The sequence below is a fragment of the Anser anser genome, assembly GCF_964211835.1.
Source record: "Anser anser genome assembly, chromosome: 2".
Taxonomy (NCBI): Eukaryota; Metazoa; Chordata; class Aves; order Anseriformes; family Anatidae; genus Anser; species Anser anser.
Window position 1 is genome coordinate 61,460,636 of NC_139721.1, and position 20,948 is coordinate 61,481,583.

General features: G+C 40.3%; 1 protein-coding gene and 1 long non-coding RNA gene across 4 annotated transcripts; one reads left to right on the forward strand and one right to left on the reverse strand.

The window, feature by feature from the left end:
• The first annotated feature begins 74 nt into the window (after window positions 1-74).
• On the forward strand, window positions 75-5,703 carry TIMM21 (translocase of inner mitochondrial membrane 21). 2 transcript variants are annotated; one of them, XM_083825774.1, is made up of 7 exons: window positions 131-583; window positions 1,580-1,642; window positions 1,734-1,831; window positions 3,105-3,178; window positions 5,013-5,118; window positions 5,219-5,314; window positions 5,413-5,703. In XM_083825774.1, the coding sequence occupies exons 1-6, from the start codon at window positions 331-333 to the stop codon at window positions 5,309-5,311; spliced, it is 687 nt and encodes a 228-aa protein (XP_083681900.1). In that variant the 5' UTR covers window positions 131-330; the 3' UTR covers window positions 5,312-5,314; window positions 5,413-5,703. The 2 variants fall into 2 exon arrangements, with proteins under 2 accessions (XP_083681899.1, XP_083681900.1); XM_083825773.1 differs by having other exon boundaries at window positions 75-583; window positions 5,219-5,703.
• On the reverse strand, window positions 5,432-19,107 carry LOC310895019. Of its 2 annotated transcripts, XR_014580357.1 has the most exons (4): window positions 18,992-19,107; window positions 16,084-16,282; window positions 13,458-13,552; window positions 5,432-11,772 (listed from the first exon to the last, which is right to left on the reverse strand). It is a non-coding gene; the product is annotated as an uncharacterized lncRNA (long non-coding RNA). The 2 variants fall into 2 exon arrangements; XR_014580358.1 differs by lacking the exon at window positions 18,992-19,107 and having other exon boundaries at window positions 16,084-17,025.
• Between the last annotated feature and the right edge of the window lie 1,841 nt (window positions 19,108-20,948).

Genomic DNA, 20,948 nt, shown 5'->3' on the forward strand with positions numbered 1-20,948 from the left:
GCGCTGGGCATGGCGGTCGCTGTAGTTGCTTTCCCCGGCGCCACGTCCAGCAGCGGGCGCAGGAGGGAGCTCGCTCAAACTACCGCTCCCAGGGCCCGCCGCCGCCACCGCCGCCTCCTCCTCTCGCAACCCGCTGAAAGATTTCCGCAGCGGCTATGGCGGGGCGCAGCTGGGAGGGCACCGGGGGCTCCTGAAGGGCTGGCGCCCGCCCTCAGCCGCCTCTGAGGGGTCCTCGCCCGCCGCGGAGCAGCCCCCGGGGAGAAAGTTTTCCCTCGGCTCCTCCGCCAGGCCTCGGGGGGAGCAGCGTGAAGCCGCCCGGGGTGCCTCGGCATGCTGCTCCCCACCGCCCTGGTGCGGGGCGGCGGGCAGCTGCGGGTCCCCCTGGGGAGGTGGCCGCCGGCGCCGTGCCTGAGATGGCGGCGGCAGCCCCCCCTCAGCCCCTGTGCGCTGCTCCGGGGTGCCCAGGCGAGTGTATGGACGCAGGCGGGGGGGTTGGGAGCTGAAAAGTCTGGCCGTGACAGCAAGCATGTGTCGGTGCGAAGGGATCAGAAGGATGAGGCTCTGCTGTCGGCGGCTCGGAAAGGTAAGAGCTGTGCTCAGAGGTGAGGGGGTGCCCCGCAGCGCTTCCAGAGGCAGGCGCAGGGAGCATTGCCGCTGCCCCTTTGGTTGTACAGCCCCCATACACGCCCACAGCTCGGAAACTGAAAAAAACACAACTCTCAGAAAACCGACAGAGTCCTTTTCCATCGTGTTGGTTGCAAACACTTCGGTGTAGGCACTGCTGAAGCAGAACTGAAATTCTGTGGCTCCTTCCAAACAGCTTGTTGACTGAGTGTATAAGTCAAATCCACACAAGCAGTAAGTTCTAGTAATTCCCCTTTTTAAAAGGAAAACCTTTCGCACACAACCTGTTTTGATGCTGTTAAGCCAAGTCTACTTCCAGCACTTTGCCAAAGCGCTGTATCTGCTGCTGGTTTCTCTACAGAGGGCCCGGCACTTTGGTTCTTTTCATTCATTTCAGTGAAAGGTGACTCCTGCGCTGTCTCGGAAATTCCAGATTGAAAAAGTTTGTGGAAAGCATCTTCAGCTGATGATAATGTTTCAGGAAAAAAATGGTTTTTAATGTTTCCTCAGTAATTTGCGCTTTGCTGCAAGGCGTACTTTATCACTTAAACAAATGAGTAGTTTCTTCCTCCTTCTCGAAGAGTACTTTGTGAATCTCGTTACTTTTTTCACAGTTTATACTGACCCATTTACTGGTGCATTAAATCAAGTTACATTATAAATTGCAGTTGACAGTTTCAATAAATACATATTTTGGTCTAATATCCCTCCTTTTTATTGTTCATTTGATTGCAAGAAAATAAGAATACATAGCATAGAAATATAAACCTGTCTTTTATAACATCAGGACACTCCACGATCTCTTAGTGATGAGGCATTATAGAAGCTGTGGTTGGGATTTTTTTCTTCTGACAAAATGTTACCTGAGTAGTTTGAACTAATAGAAGAGCATAAAGGTATGCAAGTTTTACTTCCCAATGATCTAACTCTCACATTGTTTTATGTCTTATTTCAGTGAAAGAAGCTGGAAGAGACTTTACCTATTTTATTGTGGTGCTTGTTGGAATTGGTGTTACAGGTTATTTTTTAAATTACTATTCTTTATCAGAAGATATTTTTCACTAATTCCAGATTAATTCTCATTCCATTTTTTCTTGTTTCTATTACAGGTGGTTTGTTCTATGTAATCTTTAAAGAGTTATTCTCTTCTTCTAGTCCGAGTAAGATCTATGGAGATGCCTTGGAGAAATGCAGATCTCATCCTGAGGTTGGTTTTTGAACATTAGTCGTAAGTTTATGTTTCTCATTAATTTTGGCCTCTCTTCAAGTCAAAAGTTTGCTTCTCACAAGCAAACCTACAGGAACATCCACATGGATGTTCAAACACCAGCAAGATCTGCCTATGCTTCTAGCTGGACAGAGCTGGGTCAGCTCTAAATCTGAACCTGTTCTAGATTAATGCAAGCTCTGAATCTGAATGAATTAGCGTGCTAAAAGACAAGAGAGTGTAGCACAGCCCTACAGTGTCTGCCACTTCAAAGCATGTGTATCTGTAGGCACTTGCAGTGTTCTGCAGATCAGAGAGGCATCTGGTCTCAATTAAGATTTATGGATCTGTGTTGCTGACTTTCCTCAACACAGTTATTCTGCTGCAGCTTCGGTAGGGTTCTGTCATGTGAAACACTGCATAAATATCAAGGAATTCAAACTCTTCATTTGAAACAGGGCTAACATTACTGTGGCTAATAGGAAAGGAGAAAGGGGACAGTCATACGGTCAGTCTCATAAGATAGCTAAATATAAACAAAAGTCAGTCCAAAACTAGACTACAAAAGTCAGTGCTTCAAACAAAACAAGAAAGGTGGGGAATAGCTTTGAAAAATTACCACAGGTGCCGCTGAGATGCCTGAAGTGACAAGTTCTTACTAGGAAAGAAATTAAGATTGCTTTAGAAAAAGTTTGTAGAATTAAAACTCCTCTCCAGTAGTTACACCATGAAAGTACCCTTCCTTTCTAAGCAACTTTAAAGTAATTTTAAAACTAGGTTAATTTGGTCTGTCTTTATAGATCTGAAGAAAAAAATGCTTGAATTTCATAAACGGTGTTTCTTAGATAAGGTGAAGGGCAGTTATTTGCATTTTAAGATTAAGCTTCAGTCAGATAGTCTCTTGGAAAAGACATGAGCAAATATGCTTTTTTCCCCTTTTTATACAAAATGTCAGTAAAGTATAAAATACACAGTAAGAAAAGAGATTAAAATGTCTTAATGCCAGAGGATGGTACAAATGGAACATATTACTGGGATTTATTGTAGGCATTTTGCATGTGATTGTAAAGGAAAAACACTGAAATAGAGTAATTTTTCCTGTGGTGTTTTCTTTCATAAACTATTGCATTCTTCTTAACGTATCAGACGCACAAGAGACAATTTGTTGAAATAATTGAAAGAAGATGTATTCACAGAAGGGACAAGAGCTGATGCTAGAATATCTGTTTGAATGTGATACCTTCTGACAACTCGAACCTCTTTTCTCTTGTAGATAATTGGTGTCTTTGGTGAACCCATTAAAGGTTACGGGGAGGCAACACGAAGAGGAAGACGACAGCTTGTCAGGTGTTTGCCCCATACAGACAATAGTTTTTGCACAGCAGAGGCATTCTGGGACACATCACAAAGTCAGATCTAGATTACTGAACTGTGTGACATACCCTGTCAATTCTGAGTGAAAATGAAAGGAATTGTTTGCAGTACGTCTTATGTGGTACACACCACTAAATACGGTGCACATGCAATATAAAATGCCAATTCCATGTGCCTCAGAACAAGTAATGGCCAGCATGGTAAACATGGAGCACCTTGCTACAAAAAAAAGAGGATGAGTCTGAAGAGAGTAGTACAGAGGCACAGGCATGCATCTGGGGAGCAGGGGTGAGACCAAAGTGTAGTGTGAAGTCCTCGAGTAGAGTAAAATCACTCTTTGAAAAACGATAGAGAGTTTTTCTTATGAAATAGCAGCTCTTAACAGGCCAGAAAGAGCAGGAGAGGTTCCAACTTGAGCAAGCTATATTCTTAAAAGTCCAATTTAAAGCTAGGCTGTGTCTAGGTGAGCAGGTGTAGTCATTGCAATGAGTCTATTGTCCTGAGTTGACATGTAGCACTGACTGCCTGTTACTTATATTACTTTCTGGTACTTGAGGCCACATTTCTACTGCATATTTAACATAACAGTTCTCAGCTAAACGTTTATGAGTGTATCAGTTATTCTCCAGTTGAGGTAAACAACAGAACTAATTCTTATAAAACAAATCCTCCCTGCAGTATAACCCAGCAGAGGCTTAGTCTTTATTATGTTCTTTGACTTGAATTTATTCAACGAGTTTTCATACAGTGTGGGACACACAGGCCCAGCTATAAAATTTGAACGATGAAATTGAGATTATTTTTAGGAGGAGGATTTTTACTTTGAACTGAAAATTTATCTTTTCACTAGACTGTGAAAAAGTGTTTAAAGTGGAGCTGCTACATGAAAAGAATATCAATGAAAATTTGTACTATCATCTTTCCTAGTGTTTCATTTCCACTTTCCATTTGAAAGTTTCGTATTCTAAAGAACGTTTTGAGCTGAAAACTTGATCAGATTGTAGAGCTCAAGTCTGTGATAAAAGGATGACCTTAAATGTCTCAAAAATAGTTTTTCTGTGCATGGCCATCTTGAATGTGAATTTACTGCAATGAGACTTCATTCATCTTTGTCCTTTGTAACCCACCATGTCACCTTAAACCATATTCAAAGTCATCATTAATTCACAGTGTGTTATCTGGATTTGATTGATGGAAAAAGCTTGGAACTGTGCAGCAGTTAGTAATTTCAGTAGGAAACCTAAACTGGCAGCATAATTCTAGTTTTACCATTAGTTTCTGGAGGTGGTCACTTGGAAAGTGATTTGACCTTTCTGTTTATCTATTATTTGACTGTAACCTGACTGTAACTGAAATATCAGCACTTAGGCTGGAGGTCTGAAATGAATGTCAAAGTTATGCAACTTCTATAGAATGAAATTATTGCCAGAATATGTGAAGTATATAGTAAACTATTTTGTGGTGAATTAACAAACCTAGTATCTGAGTTGACAAAGCATTCTTTGCATGTTTTGCATGAGTTTTGAGGGGAGGACTGCAGTGAGAACATTTAAGCACGTCAACTGTTAACCATCAGCTGCTAACTAGTTCTCTCTTCTAACTCTCCACTACTCCTTATATGCCCACAGTAAAGCTTGGGAAGAGAAGTCAAGAAGGAACCCATGGTAGCATAAGGACTGCACTGGAATACACTTTCTCACAAAAGTAGTTAAGCAGCTCCTCTCTAAATAAGAAGCTGAAATTTGAAGTTTAACTAGCTATCCTGTCTGGGTGGGTTGTTTTTTTTGTTTTGTTTTGCTGTTTTTAGTCACGTTGAATACGTAAAGGATGGACTGAAACATATGCGTTTGAAGTTCTATATTGAGGGCTCTGAACCAGGAAAGCGGGGAACAGTCCATGTGGAAGTCAAAGAGGTATGTACAATTGCTTGATACAGCTGACAACGCTAATCTTGGATTTAAACTACCAAAGAGAAAAAAAAAACAGAGCCTGAAAGTGTTTTCCTCATTACAGAATCCTGAGGGAGGAAAACCTGAAGTCCGTTACATATTTGTGGACGTTGACACCTATCCTAGAAGAACCATTATCATTGAAGACAACAGATAGCCGGTGATCAAAGTTGCTGCTTCATCTTACTCACTGTTGAATGATATCAGCGTAAGCAGTCTACACAGGAATTGTTTGGTGTTCTTGATCATATCTTGCAGATTTGGAGTTAAATATAGGAAGTAACCTCTCAGGGCCTCCGTTAAAGTCTCTCATAACAACAGATCCAGAATTTGTGGTGAAGCCAATGAAAAATAGTAGAGCCATCACTTACGGCAAGTACTTTTGAAATAGGAAAATAATGGCTCATAATAAACTGTTTAATGCTGGATAATTCTTCTTAACACCTAAAATCTGAGTTTTTCAAGGTTTCAGGTTTAGGTGGAGAGTTTCTTGTCTTCCTTTGCTTGGATTTCCCACTAGCACTGCAATAAAGAAAGTGGTATTTGAAATGCAGACAAATACTGTTTTCATTCTGGATGCGTTTGTAGATAATTTATGTTAGTGTGTAAAGGAGATCTAGTCCACATGCATCTAAGAATATGAATTTTGGAGACCCACACCCATGACAAATGACTAAACATAAAGACTCCAATATTGGTATCTTTTAAATAAGTTATCAGCACCTGTACTGTCTGCTCCTTTCAAGGTCTGCCACCCTGCTCCACTGAGTAATGACAAGAGGTGCTCCACACTGCCAACACTTTTTTCATTAACATAACTAATCTACATCTTCCAGGAATTAGATTCATATAATTTTACCCAAAATCAAAAGCTCAACTCATGACCAAATTTATCTCTTGGGTTTCTTCATTAGTGCCACATGGCAGTTATTAAGCATAATTCTGTGTATTAATGAGCCTCAGTTGTGTCTGTCACACGGCACCATCTGAAAACTTTCAAGCTTTAGTGTCTTACATTTAACCATTTTCTTAAACACCAACTAATGCATTTTTCTGTGGTTATCTATATATAATACAAGCTTTTTAGTTCACTAGTTGTTTATCCCTAAATTAATATACACTGATGTTTAGCTTCATTCAGTGGCACATTTGGGTTGTTCTAAAGTTCAGACAGTATTCCCTCATACAAATACCATAGAGAGACATTTAGTAATACTTTACTGCCCTCCCATTCAGTTTCCAGTAATCTCAGCTGCATAGCCCTAATAACTACACATAATACTTTTTTAGACCTGGATAGTTTTACTTTATATTAAGCGTTGCAACTTTAGCTTCAGTCAAATCCTCATATTGTTTGAAAGTATTCAATGAAAAGGAATCCCCAATTTATTCCAACTCTCTGAGTGTGGTAGAGAAGAAAAGCACATGTTATTGCAAAGCAGCTACCAATGTCAATCTATGATAAAGTGCAAGGTATTTTGGAGTTTCTACATTGTACAGAATATAACTGACTTCTGCTGTGCCAGCCAAAGGGAATTTTACAAAACTAACATCTGTTCAGACTGATCAAAGTGATTCCATATCTGTCAGTTTCAGCAGAGTGATAAAGTTGTCTGATTTTTTATCTATTAATGGATAATTGTCAAAACCAAAAAGTCTTTTACTCATAGTCAAAAGCTACAGAAGTCACTGTGGTTCCCTACTGAAAGTATGAGAAACCATTCTGGTACTTGTTAAGAAGTAACTCCAATGAACTTTTAATTTTCACCCGCAGTTATTGACATCATTAATGTCAATCTGGAAAGGTTTCTTCAAACAATGAAAGCAACTATTGCCCCCTTCATGTTATTTTTGTGAAAGTAATAGTTATTAATACATTCTAGTGTTGCTTATGACTCTTCCTAATTCTTAGCATTGCACTTTACCAAAACCTATAACCAAGTACAAAGAAAAAAAAAATCAGAAGCCCTCTGTTTCATTGCATACTGCTGCAGTAGTGACTGATAGCATTGCATGCCACGTTTAAGTCCAGTTGCTGTAAACATGTGTCACACATGGCAGTTACTGAAAACTACTTGTGCAAGAGTTTTGTCATAAATACAAGACAGAGCAGTTAAGAACATATCAGAAATACTGCAAGCTATATAATTGTATAACTTAATATTAAGCTTACTAGCCGTAAGCCTGTGCTACACCTTGATAAAAATGTACTCATTCTTCAACTTTTATGAAACAAGACTATATCAAAATACACAGTTTAGGCTAGAAAACTTGATGTTGTTTTTGCCCCTCCTTTATGAATTTCTTCCATCTCAAACTGCCTGAAAGCCGTTGTAAATTTCCATGTCAACAACAGAATTGACAGGCTAGATTTTTTTCCTATATCTCCACATTCCAGCTTTGCTCTCCCATTAATCTGAATGTGGCTTGTTTTCAGTGGGCTTCGCTACTGGGGAAAGTAGTATTTCCTAAAGCAAGATGTAAACAACTTTTTAGAGTAAATGGTATGGTAAAAACAATGTGTCAAATCCAGTCCTTGAGGAAAAAAATAAATCAAGTGTCACGCCTCAAAAGAAAGACATTAAAATAAAAACAGTGAAGAAAAACCAGCTGTTTAGGTTTACTTTTGTCTTGTTTTAGAGCCTTGTTTGCAGTGAAGAAAGAAACTGTCAGGACTAGAAGCTTGCTGGGAAGGAAAAGATTCTGATCTTGCATAATGATTTTCCAACAGTGGAATTACAAGAAATACTTTATTAGACTTGTGGTAGAACAGCAAGAGTTGGCCGTTGGGTTAATGTCTACATTTGGCTTCAGCTCTAGAGAAAACAGAGTTTGATTATTTACAAACAAGTTTCCATATATTTTTTTCAGTAGTAAGGAATTCCTAGCTTACATAAAAATACAACAGTTTTCAAGGCTTGTGTGAAAGAGCTATTTGAGAATCTGCGTTGCCTGGTCACTGTGAGACATCAGAATGGAACTTGTGAGAGTTGTCTTAAAAGGACTTGGTACCCTTGTCATATGTTGGCATTTGTGTCAGACATCAATATTGTGTGCTGTAGCTGGGAATAAATGCTACAGTTCCAGGTGTCAGAAAAAGTCTTTGCAAAGTCAAAATAATGAATCTGTCTGGTACTTTGGCAACCAGTCTAGACCTATACAAGAAAAATGGAGACAACATAACTGGCAATGAGGAAGAGACAGGCGCACAAGTATAATTTAAAAGGCACAGGTGGACGTAGAATGTCTAAAAGCAAAGTGCCAACCTCTGGTTTACGCACCACATTTCAAGAAACGAGAATCCAGAAAATCAAGTCAGGTGATTACTTTCAAACTAATTTTTGTTTAGGTTATCCCCAATATGATGGGGTTATAAATAAAACGTTTCTTATCCTGTACTTACATGGAGTGTGCCGTTGTCGTTTCCAGAACTCATCTCACTCCTGTGAAGTTGCAGGGAAGCAGGTGTGTGAGTGCATTTGCTCAAAACAGCAGGATACACAGCTATGGTGGGACCCACGAACAAAATTATAGCAAGTGCCAGTTACTTTTTGATGTGAAACTGTCATGCTATTGTGGAAAAAATAACTGCCAGGAAGTCAGAGCCAAAACAGTAACATTTTCATGGAAATTAAACACATTACATTTTGACTGTTGCAGAGTTAATAAAAATGTATATGCACAAAACCCCGTTCTCCTTTAGGAAGAAAAAAGTACTTCACCCACGAGTGAAATGCTGTTTTTCCAGAAACACCGTATGACAGATTATTCAAAATTTGAGGTAGGTATGCAACTTGGTCTTTACCATCTCATCCTTTATTTTTGTGAAATCATTTTGTGATATCCCTCATTTTTGTGATGCCCAACGTTGTGTATGTAGAGAACAGGCAGCCAACAGCCTTAGAACCGGTTTGTGGGAATAACAAAGCCACGCTGTTACTTGGGGGCTTTTGTTTGAGTCTAGGTTCCATGTTTGTGTACGTGTTGTATTGAGACAGAAAAAAAAAATACACTTTCAGATAATTAAGTTTGTTAAAATTTTAAAATATCAAAAACTGACTACCTGGCTACTCTTTAGTTAAGCTTCAGTAAACAGAAGTTCAGACTGATGGAAATAACATGTACGGAAGCTTATAATTACCTACAAAAGGAGATGACAGTACCTCTAACAGAAAATATCAGGTGTTTAATAGAAAATGCCAGTTTTATTTTTTTCCGGCCCTTCTTACTCACCCTTTCCCTGAGGTGCCCACCCGTGGCTGCAAGTCCCGGCCCTGCCCTGTGGTGGGGCCCTTGGAGCAGGCTGCATCTGCGATGAGGCAGCCCAGGCCTCACCTCATGGAGCCCTGCTTTACCAAATCTGAGGGCTCATTTTCACCTCTCTGTTAGCTTAAGACGTGAATGTCTCCCCTAACTTACCATCCCACCACACACACAAGTATCTAGCTGAAATTTAACGGGACTTTAAACTTGAGCACCCTGGGGACCTCACTGCCACGCGCTGCTAAGGCCAGCATTGTTCAGGGTTCACAGCCATTCCTTCCCAGCAGTGGTATGGTACCCACCTGGCCCGTTACGATGTCTTCTCTTAACTCCAAATCACATACACGTCTCTGCCACCACATCTTAAAACCTCCTGGTACTGCACGGGGAAACCTTGGCAGAATAATCATGTTTATCCAACCTCCATTTCATTACAATTCCTCTTTATCTGAATCACAATTAGGTTCTCTAACATGAATTACCTTCTTGTATTACTCGCCACAATTAACTCTATTAACTTTCACTCATCCAAGTGCATTTTCACTTTTTATAGGAACAGATTGTTTTACAATTTCGATCCTAATTCTTTTTTTTTCTAAAATCGTAACAATTTCAGCCATAGCAAAGTCTTATTACAGCTGTTTTATACAGGTACTAAGTATGTGGCTATATTCCCCAAAATCTGATTTGCTTCATTAATGTTACAAGTCATATTGGAGCTAGAAGTGAATTGGTATTTTGTATGCTGTCTGGGACTGTCTGTTATCCTGTATGTATTAACACTGACCCAAAGTCCAATGGAGAAGCACGGATTTTCAGAATGCCACTAGTCACTTTCTGGCATGATATTTAGCAAGTTGTGTGCACCATAGTCAAGTGTGCGACACTGAAAAGGATAAATATGGGAGGGAAAAATACCAGAGACATCTCAAGAATTAAACCAGAAAGCAGCCTTCTATCAGCCATCTTGGGCATAAAAGCCCCATAACGAGCCACAAATGTTTTTCCCTGAAAACATCCATGGAAGATGTTCTACTTTACTATTTTTTGTATTCTTCCCACTTCTTTTCCCTCAATTTCTCTTTTAACACGTCTTCAGGAGTCCTGCCAGCCTCTACATTTATTTATCTTTTTATTCAAAATATTATGCCTTGCTTCTATGTCTGCATTTCTCTTCTTTACCTATATTTAAGTTAGCAAAATGAAAGATGAGGAAGAAATATTACACCTTTGGTTTCCAAGGTATCTAGAGCTGACAGCTTTTCTCCTGTGCCTTTATCCAACTTTTCCATCACGCTGACTCATTTAAAAGGTGGTATGAAATCTTATGTCCAGCACCCCATCCAAATCTCCAACCACTAACATCTAGAAAAGCTGCAGATGTGCCTCAGTAGAAAACACTTCAAGGGGAATCAAAAAGGAGAAATCAAATAAGCGCTACAAGTGTGTGATTCATGCTAAGATCAGAGCCAGTCAACTCTGGGTCTTTCCTCCTGTGTTGAGTGAATCGGCAGTTTGTCCTTGATAATCCCTCGCTCCATCCTGCATTGTAATGATAAAGGCTGGAAAAATACTGCTGCATTTGGTGATGTCTTCAGCCTTTGGGACCGAATAACAACATGGAAGTATTTAGTTTTGTATTTTTGTAAAAACATACGTTTCACATTGAAAATACTAACTCTAAACCAACTGCTAATTACAGTCAGCCCAGTTTACCTACAGGCTAGCCATCGTGTTATGCCACACACAAGTGACATGCCAATGACTTTCTTTTCATGAACAACTGGCCTTGCATTTCCTAAATTCTGTTTCCAAAGGAAAACTAATATTCTTAAAAATGAAGTCATCAGAATGTCAAGAATATTAATATGTGCTCCACAGAGTGAAGTCTAGATATTTACATTTAACACACATTGTCAGGCAGTGCTGTAATCACTGAGCAATCTTCCTGTGTGTGAGCATTAAATACTTGTGCTATATGCCCAATCTTGTAGTTTCATTAATGTACTTTGTCATAAAGATCAGGAGAAACCAGCACAAACAGATCCATGCTGAGGTCATTACAATGAGTTATAAATGGTTTTGCTCTGCGTCTACTGACATCATACCCGTGGGAGTTTCTACCTTTGAAACAGCAGACATTAGGTGGCTTCTAAAACCCATGTTTTTTCAGTCTCGGAACCTTGGTGAAGTTTCCCGTCTCTAATTCAAGGGTCATTCATCTCTTCTCTGGTAATAAGAGTTAGTTTGCTGGAGGCCAGTTGCAGGCTGCTCTTTCACATCTCTGTGCACCGCTCAGGTTCCTCAGGTCATGCTTTCTGCAGCCATGCACTGTGTGACTCCATGCAGCTTGCACTGGGATTTTAAAGACAAGAAATAGCACGGATATTTTTGGAACTGCCTATAAATCACTGCTGCAACACACAGGGTTACTCTTGCACACTGAAATAATTTACTTCATAGAAATAAGGACTTGTGAGTAATGATACAGACATTTTCAGCATCCCAGAAAACAGTAACAAGCACAGCACTGGGACTCAGGAAACACTGATTCTAAGCTAAGTTCTGTCAGTCATCCATTCTGGGGGCCTAGAATAAGTGTTTTTCTCTTCCTCTACTGCAATAATCATCTGCCTCAAATGAGTACTGTAAGAAGCCATTAATGAATTCAGGCTTCACAAAACCTGAATAAGCTCATACACCCCTGCTCAGAAACCCAGGGAGGCCAGTTTTCAGAAACCCCTGAGCCCCCTTTTTTAGACACACTTCAAGTCAGGTACTCCAAAGCATTTTTCCAGAATGAAAGTATCATCACTTCTGGCTATTAAAGTGATAAGTTGTGAAGTGATAACAAAATATGTCATGACAGAGTAAAAAATAAATTAAAAAAATCACAATATCAATCTTTTTTCTTTTGCCACACCTCACAAACTACATGATTATACAGGAAATTTTCATAGGAAACCAATAGTATTAGCTCTGATAACAAAGAACTGAATGGTTCAGTGCCCCAATCTTGTTTTATCCTGGATATCCTGTGTCCCTGCACTGCAGTTAATCTCCATTTTTAGTAACAACCTCCTCACACTTGAAAAGACTGTGACAAGAAGAAGAAGCTCACTTTTAAGCCCAGGCTAAAAAAAATAAAAATAAAAATACAACAACAAGAAAACAACAACAAACAAACACACAAAGCAGAACAACAACAACAACAAAGTTTTATGCATAACAGAGCTAAAGCCATCACTCTAGGAAAGTACAGATTTCTTTATGCATATAAAGACTAAAATAAATTTATTTAGGCTGAATTCAGCTTTCTTCTGATACAAAGGGGAGCCCTAGTATTGCATACCATGAGTAGTAGCACACACATCACAATACAATAGGCTGCACAAATAATAGCAATTAAAAGTAATTGAACCGCCACCTACTGTAAGTGATAACACTGTGATTTACAAAATGTGATCTGAAATACTATTTTAGGTCTAACCACCATGCATTTTAAACTCTTTTTAAGTTTAACATCTCATAAAGATCTCTTTCACTAATCCAATGGGCCTGGGGAGCAGGTAAGGGCTGGAGCACAGCTCCTAGCCTCCATCTGCAGGAACAGAGCATGGTGATGGTGAACAGGAGTCCCTTATGAACAGAACTACCCTCAGCGTGAAGCAGGGAGCACATCAGGTCTGGAAACGTGGCCAGCTGAATGCATGCATATTACCTTTCACTGCAAGTGGTCTAACAAGTAGACTGTGGGGGATTTTGCTCCCTCATCTGAATTTAGTGGATGTTGTGAAGCACTTGCAAACAGAAATTTGCAGGTTCATGTCTTGGACATGCATCTCATAGACCTTAATCTACAGCTGGTTCAGCCCCAGAAGGATTACACAGATGGTCCCTGTGGTCTGTGCACCCAAACTAACCAGCACCTTGCAGCAAATGCTGGGGAACAATCCACAAACTCAAGTGTGTTGGCAGTGAGCAATTTATTTGTAAGAATGAGCAAGCGTGTGGGACCAATAAAACAAAAATCTGCTCACCTGTACTTTACAAGCAAAAAGGACAGTAGTAACTGATGAATATCTCTTCACTGGCAGGTCCAGCCCCATCACACCTGGCTCTCATTTAACGTTTGCTTGCAAGTTAATGGAAATAAGTTGGAACACATAAGACTTCAAAGAATTTGTAGTCAATACTTAAAAATTTTACGTGATTTCATGTCCATATGTGTTAATTAAACTTCCTAAGAGTTTTCATAATAGGGTCTCACAAGTCATGGAAAAAAGCCACCAAGTTGACAGCAGATCTGAATTCTGAGATTGATTCTGTTCATGTGACAAAAATGGCAGATGTAGCAGATTTCCTAATTATTTCCTAATACTGAACTTTATTAAGAAAACATAAATAATATCTATTTCCCATTTCTAAGCCCATTCACTTTTCTCTTGGCCCACTAGAACATTCCATCTACAGTCTCTCCGGATTTCAAGGAACAGCAATCAACATCAGTGAGTCTGTGTGTAACTGCGGAGAATACACACTCCCTCAGCCTCTGCCATCATTTGTAGTTTAGCACCACCTTCCTATACACCAAAGAATGACAGCTTTGCACTGCAAGATCTTTTGGCACGAAGCCTTTGTACAAAAGCAAAGAATAAGCAAAATTCAAAAAAAAAAAAGTGGTGGTTGTGTCCCTATCTGTTTTAATTACTAGACATGTTTAATAATGAGATGGTGTTTTCCACCCTCAGCAATTTTTAGACTCTATCCCACAGACCAGTACTCACAGACCAGCATGTCAGTTATGACAGCCCTATAGATAGCTGTCGATCTGTGTTGTCATGGTGTAGGGCCGATGGCTTAGGTTTCCAAGTCACGAAAACTGAAGTTTCTAATGCAAAATATAGGTGAAGTTTATGCTGAGTTTTAGCATATATTAGTATTGAGAAAGAGATTGTGGGTGCCTAATCTGAACATAATACATTTGTTCAACATTCAAGGTAACAAGTTTCAACCTGTTTTCTACATTTCATCATAAACAACTGTTAAGGAAAGTTTCAGTGAGTCCTTTAAAAACAGACAGGATTGGTAACTATAGTTCACAGTAGAAATACTTTCATAATCCAAGGAGGTGTTATGAAAAACAGTAGGGCAGTAGGGGTGACAGATATAGGAGCAACTGACCTGCATTAGAGTCAAAGACAAGCCCATACCTCAAAGAAAATTCAAGACAAGCTTCCAGATTTTTATTTTATTTTATTTATTTTATTTTTTTTTACAATGTGTTCTTCAGTATTCCCTTTGGCATGTTCCCCAGCTTGCCCTCACTTGCATGGGGCATGTCTAGGATCAACTAGCCAAGAATAAGCTTAATCACAAAATTACCCTGCAGTCACCCTCTACAAAACCTACTTTTAGGCTGAGCTCCTTATCTTGTCACCCAGAAGCTGCACATACCCCCATGACACGACCTCTTTTACAGAAGTCTCACAAGCTGATACTTCAAAAAATAAGAGGTTTGTAGTCCTTCACTTCCTTTATGACAGTGAGCTATGACGTGAATCTGCATTTACATCTGCTTACTCTGGGCAGCAACTTCTGATCAATGATAAGAAAGGTGATAGATGATAAACGATAAATAGGCGTCAGCCTTTAAAATCTTTCCCAAACGCCACATGTGAATCAGTGTGTCCTTTTTGGAGGCACTCTCAAGAAAATACATGAAAATGAGTCTTGCAATGTGGGTTAGTTTAATTTCTTTACACTTTTGTGTAGGTATTCTCATTAAGAATTCAAAAGTTAAAGTGGCTTTAATTTAATTTACTTCATTTCTAAGGAGAAATAAAGCAGATCAAATTAAACACGCTGTAATTCTAACAGCATCCACGTAATACTGTGTAGTGGAGTTTAATTCATCCCTTTTCAATTCTCATTTTAGTTTGGATTGCATTTTCAGTGCGTCCCTGAGAAAGCAAATGACAAATGCATTACTGTTTGAAGAGTGTCTTGATAGCATGCAGTGTTAAACAGATAGGTATTATTTTCTTGTCCCAATTAATGGAGCGTGGAAATATTTCCATAGACATTGCTACTCAATAGAGACAACTACATAAACAGATCTCTGTTTTTATCTGACATGTATATTTCATAGTTTTGTTAAAATTTGAATTTGATTTTTATTTCATCCAGACTTTGCATAGAAAATGTATTATATCAGAAGGTTCTTTTAACTCTCTATGATATTTACACTCGCAGAAATAATGTATATGAAAAGCAGTAAACAAATTTACTCCTACTTACAAGGAAAAACATTTTTAGGTGCCTGTACTTCCCTTGTCTCTCCAGACCTCCTCAGACACCAAGCCTTATCTCTCAGATAATCTCTCTCAGATGCCTCAGCGTCAGATCAAAAGCAGCCGTATGTGGGATAGGTAGCTCAAAGCCATGGGGAGGACTAAGCACCATGATGTTTTCCAGTTATAATGTTAATATAACCCGTTCATTAAATTGATTGGGGCAGGCTTTGCAAAGCGTTAGCACTGTAGATGAGCCAGTGGGTATCTCAGGGGTGTTATCACTGAATAGCAAGCCCTTCACAGCCCTTCAAAAAGGCCCATCAAAAGCCACAGGCCCAGAAAGCCTGGTCCACAAGGCAGGCTGGCTTACCTGGCAGGCAGTGATTCTCCATCTTCCTCCATCTTGAGATGTTTCCACAGCCAGTGTGTGCGCAACAGTCGGCACTGCTGGCAGAGCCATGGCCTGGCTGTCCACACAAAGGGGGAAAGAAGCACCTGCGGACTTGGAGGCCTCATGGAAGGGGCATGGATTGGGGTCTGTGGGCCACCCAGGAGAAATCAAGTCCAGGCTGAAGCAGAAAAGAGAGAAAAATGGGAGCTTTGGACTCAATCACTTCAATTTATTTATTTGTTTGTTTATTTATTTATTTTTCAGTGTAATCCATCTTCCCTCATGAATTCTACCTCAAATGTACTAGCCTGATGAAAACATTTGTTCACCGAGCAGTTTTCCATCTTTCAGGCAACCAAATTTCACAGTTAGCTCCCTGAACATAGCATTTGTGTGAAAACTGTGCCACTAAAGATGTTCTCTTTGTGTTTTAGCTCCTGCACTTTAAATTCGATGTTATAGCTGCATGGGAAATCTGAACAGAATGAAAAGCATACAGAGAGAACAGAAGGTGCAAGGTATTAGCAATTATTGTTTGATGACACAAAGTGACAGCGCCAACTATAAAAGCTAGAAAATCATGTTTACAGTTGTTTAACAACTTGGAATTAAATTTTACACAATGAGCATCTGCTCTCAGCCAATTTTCCCCCACACTCATTCACCAAAAGCTTCCGCCAAGATAGCTTGCCTGTTTCTAGGGCCACGGAGGAACAAACACCTCCAAATGTCTCCGTTTCTCCTCTGCCTAATCCAAAATACCAAGACCCTCTTCTGGCAGCTCTAGCAACCTCCAATTTGAAGCAGGGTCTTTGAATTTGCCTGCAGACAGCTTCTGCCGTAGAGACGTGGCCTTTTATCCCCACAAAAATGTAGGCAAATGTTGCCAATATAAAAAAAAAAAAAAAGATGGTAATCCTTGATCACTTCCTACAGGCCAACACCATACCCTCTGTCCCTGGTTATCCCACATTAACCAGGCCTGGGCAGCCGCCTCTGGTCGTGGCACCATCAAAAACCTGGGATGCCCAAGTCCAGGCTCCCCAAGGTCAGCATTCTGCCGCAGCTGCTGGATCACGTCCCTGTGGATGTCCCATGGGGCAGCCTCAGAGCCTGGCATATGGCCTCTCCCCCAGCCATCTCACCCTTTCCTCCGGGCTTGATCGCAAGCAACAGGGAATAGCTTTCTCGGAAAACTTTTCCATCGTGCTTTTCGAATCTAACATCTGACTTCTTATCCTTGACTAAGACTTCTCCACATGCTGACAGATCTTCATGTCCTCTGTGCTTGGGATGGTGAAGTGAGATGAGCAACTTGCCACTGAATCTGTGGTGGGGCTAACTGCAGTTGTGTGGCCACAAAGTCCAGTGGCCAGACCCGAGGTGGACACCATGGGGAGCCTGGGTCCAGGGCTCAGCCCCACCACTCAGGTACCCAGGAGATGGCTCCTGAATTAACACAGAGCTGTGAGATCATGATACAGAGAGGAATATCAATAACTAAAAAGAGTTCTAGAAATGTATTGAATGTAGAGTTGCTCTTTTCTATCCTCCTATACATTGATAGCCCTGGCCACTTGACCTCAATAACTGCAGCAGCACCAGCAGATATCTCTGGTAGGGCTGGCAGATCTGATTTAATTCACACATCCCAGCTTCTTCTGGGGATGTCCTTCAGCCACTGTCACTCAGTTACACCCAGTCATGTCCATAAACCCTTAGATCTTTCCTATCACCTTGGGAACAGTGATAAGCACGGGCCGGAGCAGAGGTCTGTAGCAACGGAAAAGGATGTTTTTCCTAAGGTGTTTAGCAGCAGCTCTTCTCTAATGTTGGCAAAGCCCCGTACAGTGGTAGCAGTTGAAAAATAGAAAGGAAAAAAAAAAAAAAGGCTTAGGTCACCCAAGGTATTTAACTCATGTGGACTGTGTTTCTGCAGCTATGCTGGGGAGGAGGCTGCCAGCAGAGAGTGGTGGGGACCCATGGGGACCATCACCTCATCCTCTGATACACTTGGGTCAGGAGGGGATTTATCTCCATGGCCTAACAACTGAAACTCCTTAGTTTTAAGCCCAGCTCAGACTCACTAAATCCACTCTGATGCCTTTAAGAAGCCTCTTCTTCTGTTTCAGAGTTCCCTTCTGTAGTAACTAGATTAATCGATGTTTACAGAGAGCTTTGTGATGGAAAGGCTTGCCAAAATGCATTCTGTAGATTTAGCACTGTTAGGAGTAACAGATTGGAGAAAGGAGATATTTATGGTTCCTCATTTAGCAAAATACTTGATAGCATGTTTAAATTAAAGGCTTAGGATAAGAACTCCACTAATTTCAAGCCTAACTTTATTGAGTTCATATGCAAGACAAGCAATTTTCCAAGTTGGTATGCATGCCAGTTTTCAAAAATAAAAAATAAAAAAATTAAAGGTGTAAGCAATGTACTCTTTATTTTTTAGTCATCTGTATATCATACTGAAAATATATCTGAGTTACTTTGCATAAATAATTAGTAGAAGTATATTGGGAAATTTTAAGTGTTTGGAGGCAGATGCCTCTTCCACATCCCTGAAGAAAAATTGAGAATAAAAGCATCTTTAACAATTTAGAACAGATGGTAGGGCAATAAAAGTGATGAACAGCCAGAAAGCAAGCATCAGAAAATGACATCCATCAGAAAAGAGCCTATAGAAGTGAGATACACAAACACATATATGAGAGAGAAGTGACCTAAGACTCCCAGTCTTTTTGGTCTATCTGATGCCAGTCTGCAACTGAGCGATGAACAAAACATACTGGGAGCTGCATTCCTGGAAAGATGGCCAGTCATAATCAGCAATTATCCCTCATTAGCAGCAGCGGCTGCATGCACTACTGATTTCTTCACTTACCAATGCTGAGAAAAGTGAGCATTTTTCACTGCAAATTCAGAATATCCCACTACACACCCTGAAGAACTGGTTTCCCTGCTCTCTGCCGTTTTCTGCTCTGACTTGCCCCATTAACACTTCCCTGCAGAAGGGGAAGGGGCCAGGCTTCCTGGTGTGCGCAGTCACTGGCAATATTCGGCACCTGGTGCTCTCACCTGTGCTCCGCAGTGACTTCGGGATACAATTGTCTGCCTCCAGGCTACCGCCTGACCTTCTGTGACATATGGCAACTTATGTGCAGGCTTCTGTAAATGATATCTTAATAGTAATTATAATCATTAATTATTGCTTTTACAGTTATTATCTTTATCACTCCAGAGCTCAGCGAAGATCTATAAAGCGTAACACTCCTGAACTTTACTTTGGAATACCAATAACTCAGTAGCCTGTATGAAAAGGAGAATGGTTTCAGGATCTCTCAGTTAGCTGCTACCTTCAGACCTTGAAAGTATCAGTAGAATGCTTAGGTTCAGCCTCAGCTATTCCCCAGATCCTTGTGTTTCTGTAGGACTTTCCTACCTGGGGCCTTGATGTCTCTTTGGGTGCCTTGTGAGCCACTCACTGTCTTCAGTTGTGTCGCTGAAAACTCCAGGGAAGAAGAACCAACATAAGGATTAAGTATTATGTCTCAAGGGATATTTCTAGATTTGGTAAGCCAAGAATTTAAGACTTTGAAAAACTAATAACCCTTTAAAAATTATCTTTTATCAAGCCTAATATGAGCTGTGGCCTGAAGTTGCATTTAACAGCATGGAGCTGGGACAGGGGAGGGTCAGGCTGGGTGTTAGGGAAAGGTTCTGCTCCCAGAGGGTGGTCGGGCACTGGGACAGGATCCCCAGGGCAGTGGTCGTGGCACCAAACCTGCCAGAGTTCAAGAAGCACTTGGAGAATGCTCTCAGACACATGGTCTGATTTTTGGGTGGTCCTGTGTGAAGCCAGGAGTTGGACTCAGTGATCGTTGTGGGTCCCTTCCAGCTCAGGATATTCTGGTTCTGTAAACTGATTTTTTAGAAGTGGTTATTTTCATATGTCATAATCAAACTATGATGTCAACACCACCTATTCACAAATCATGAATCAAACCTATTGGAAAACATTTATCTTTTCATTTACCTTGTTTATCTATTTACATTTTGAATTAAATTTAAATATGTTCTGATTTTCCTTACACTCAGCGTAATAAAAACTGATAAATCACTTGGCTCCAGGAACAGATTTATGCATATCTCTTCAAAAAGAGTAGTGCTGCTCTAAACCCACAAGAATGAAAATTAACCGTAAAGGAAAAGTCTATAAACAAAATGGAAAGAAAAGTTCAAATAACCAATTTTAATAGAATTCAAGGAGTAGAGAAGCAAATAAAGTAGGAAAAATAGGTTAGATACCTTGAGATTTTCATTTTGATAGCTCTTTGGTAGCCAAGATAATGATTATGTAGATCTGAAAGTATAATTTAATTGTTAATCTTCATTGTTTTTGTTCCACTGAGAGTGCTGAACCGCATGTGTTGGCCATAGAGCACGGGTGTTTCTGAGGCTGCACAGAGCAATGAACGCCACGTGGCAATTTCTGAAGAAGCAGAGCCAGGCTTTCTTCTTTCTTATAGAAGTATTGAATATTCCCAAGCTCACTTCTTCCCTAAAATGGAAAATTCTCTTCCTTTTGGTCATTTCTTTAGAATTCAAGACATGCAGAAGAAGGCTTGAAGTCTACTGACAGCAGGAGGGTTCATAACAACTGACTGCACGCTGACACCTGCTGCCTCAGATCCGCTGATGCTCCATTTTCTTTGGGATCCATCACCACATAAAATTTCAGACCTGTGAATTATGTCTTTGCTTTGAAACTGTTTCCTGGTTATCTAATGCTTCACACTACATGGCAGCACTACAGTGACAGGCACTTTATCCCGAATGAA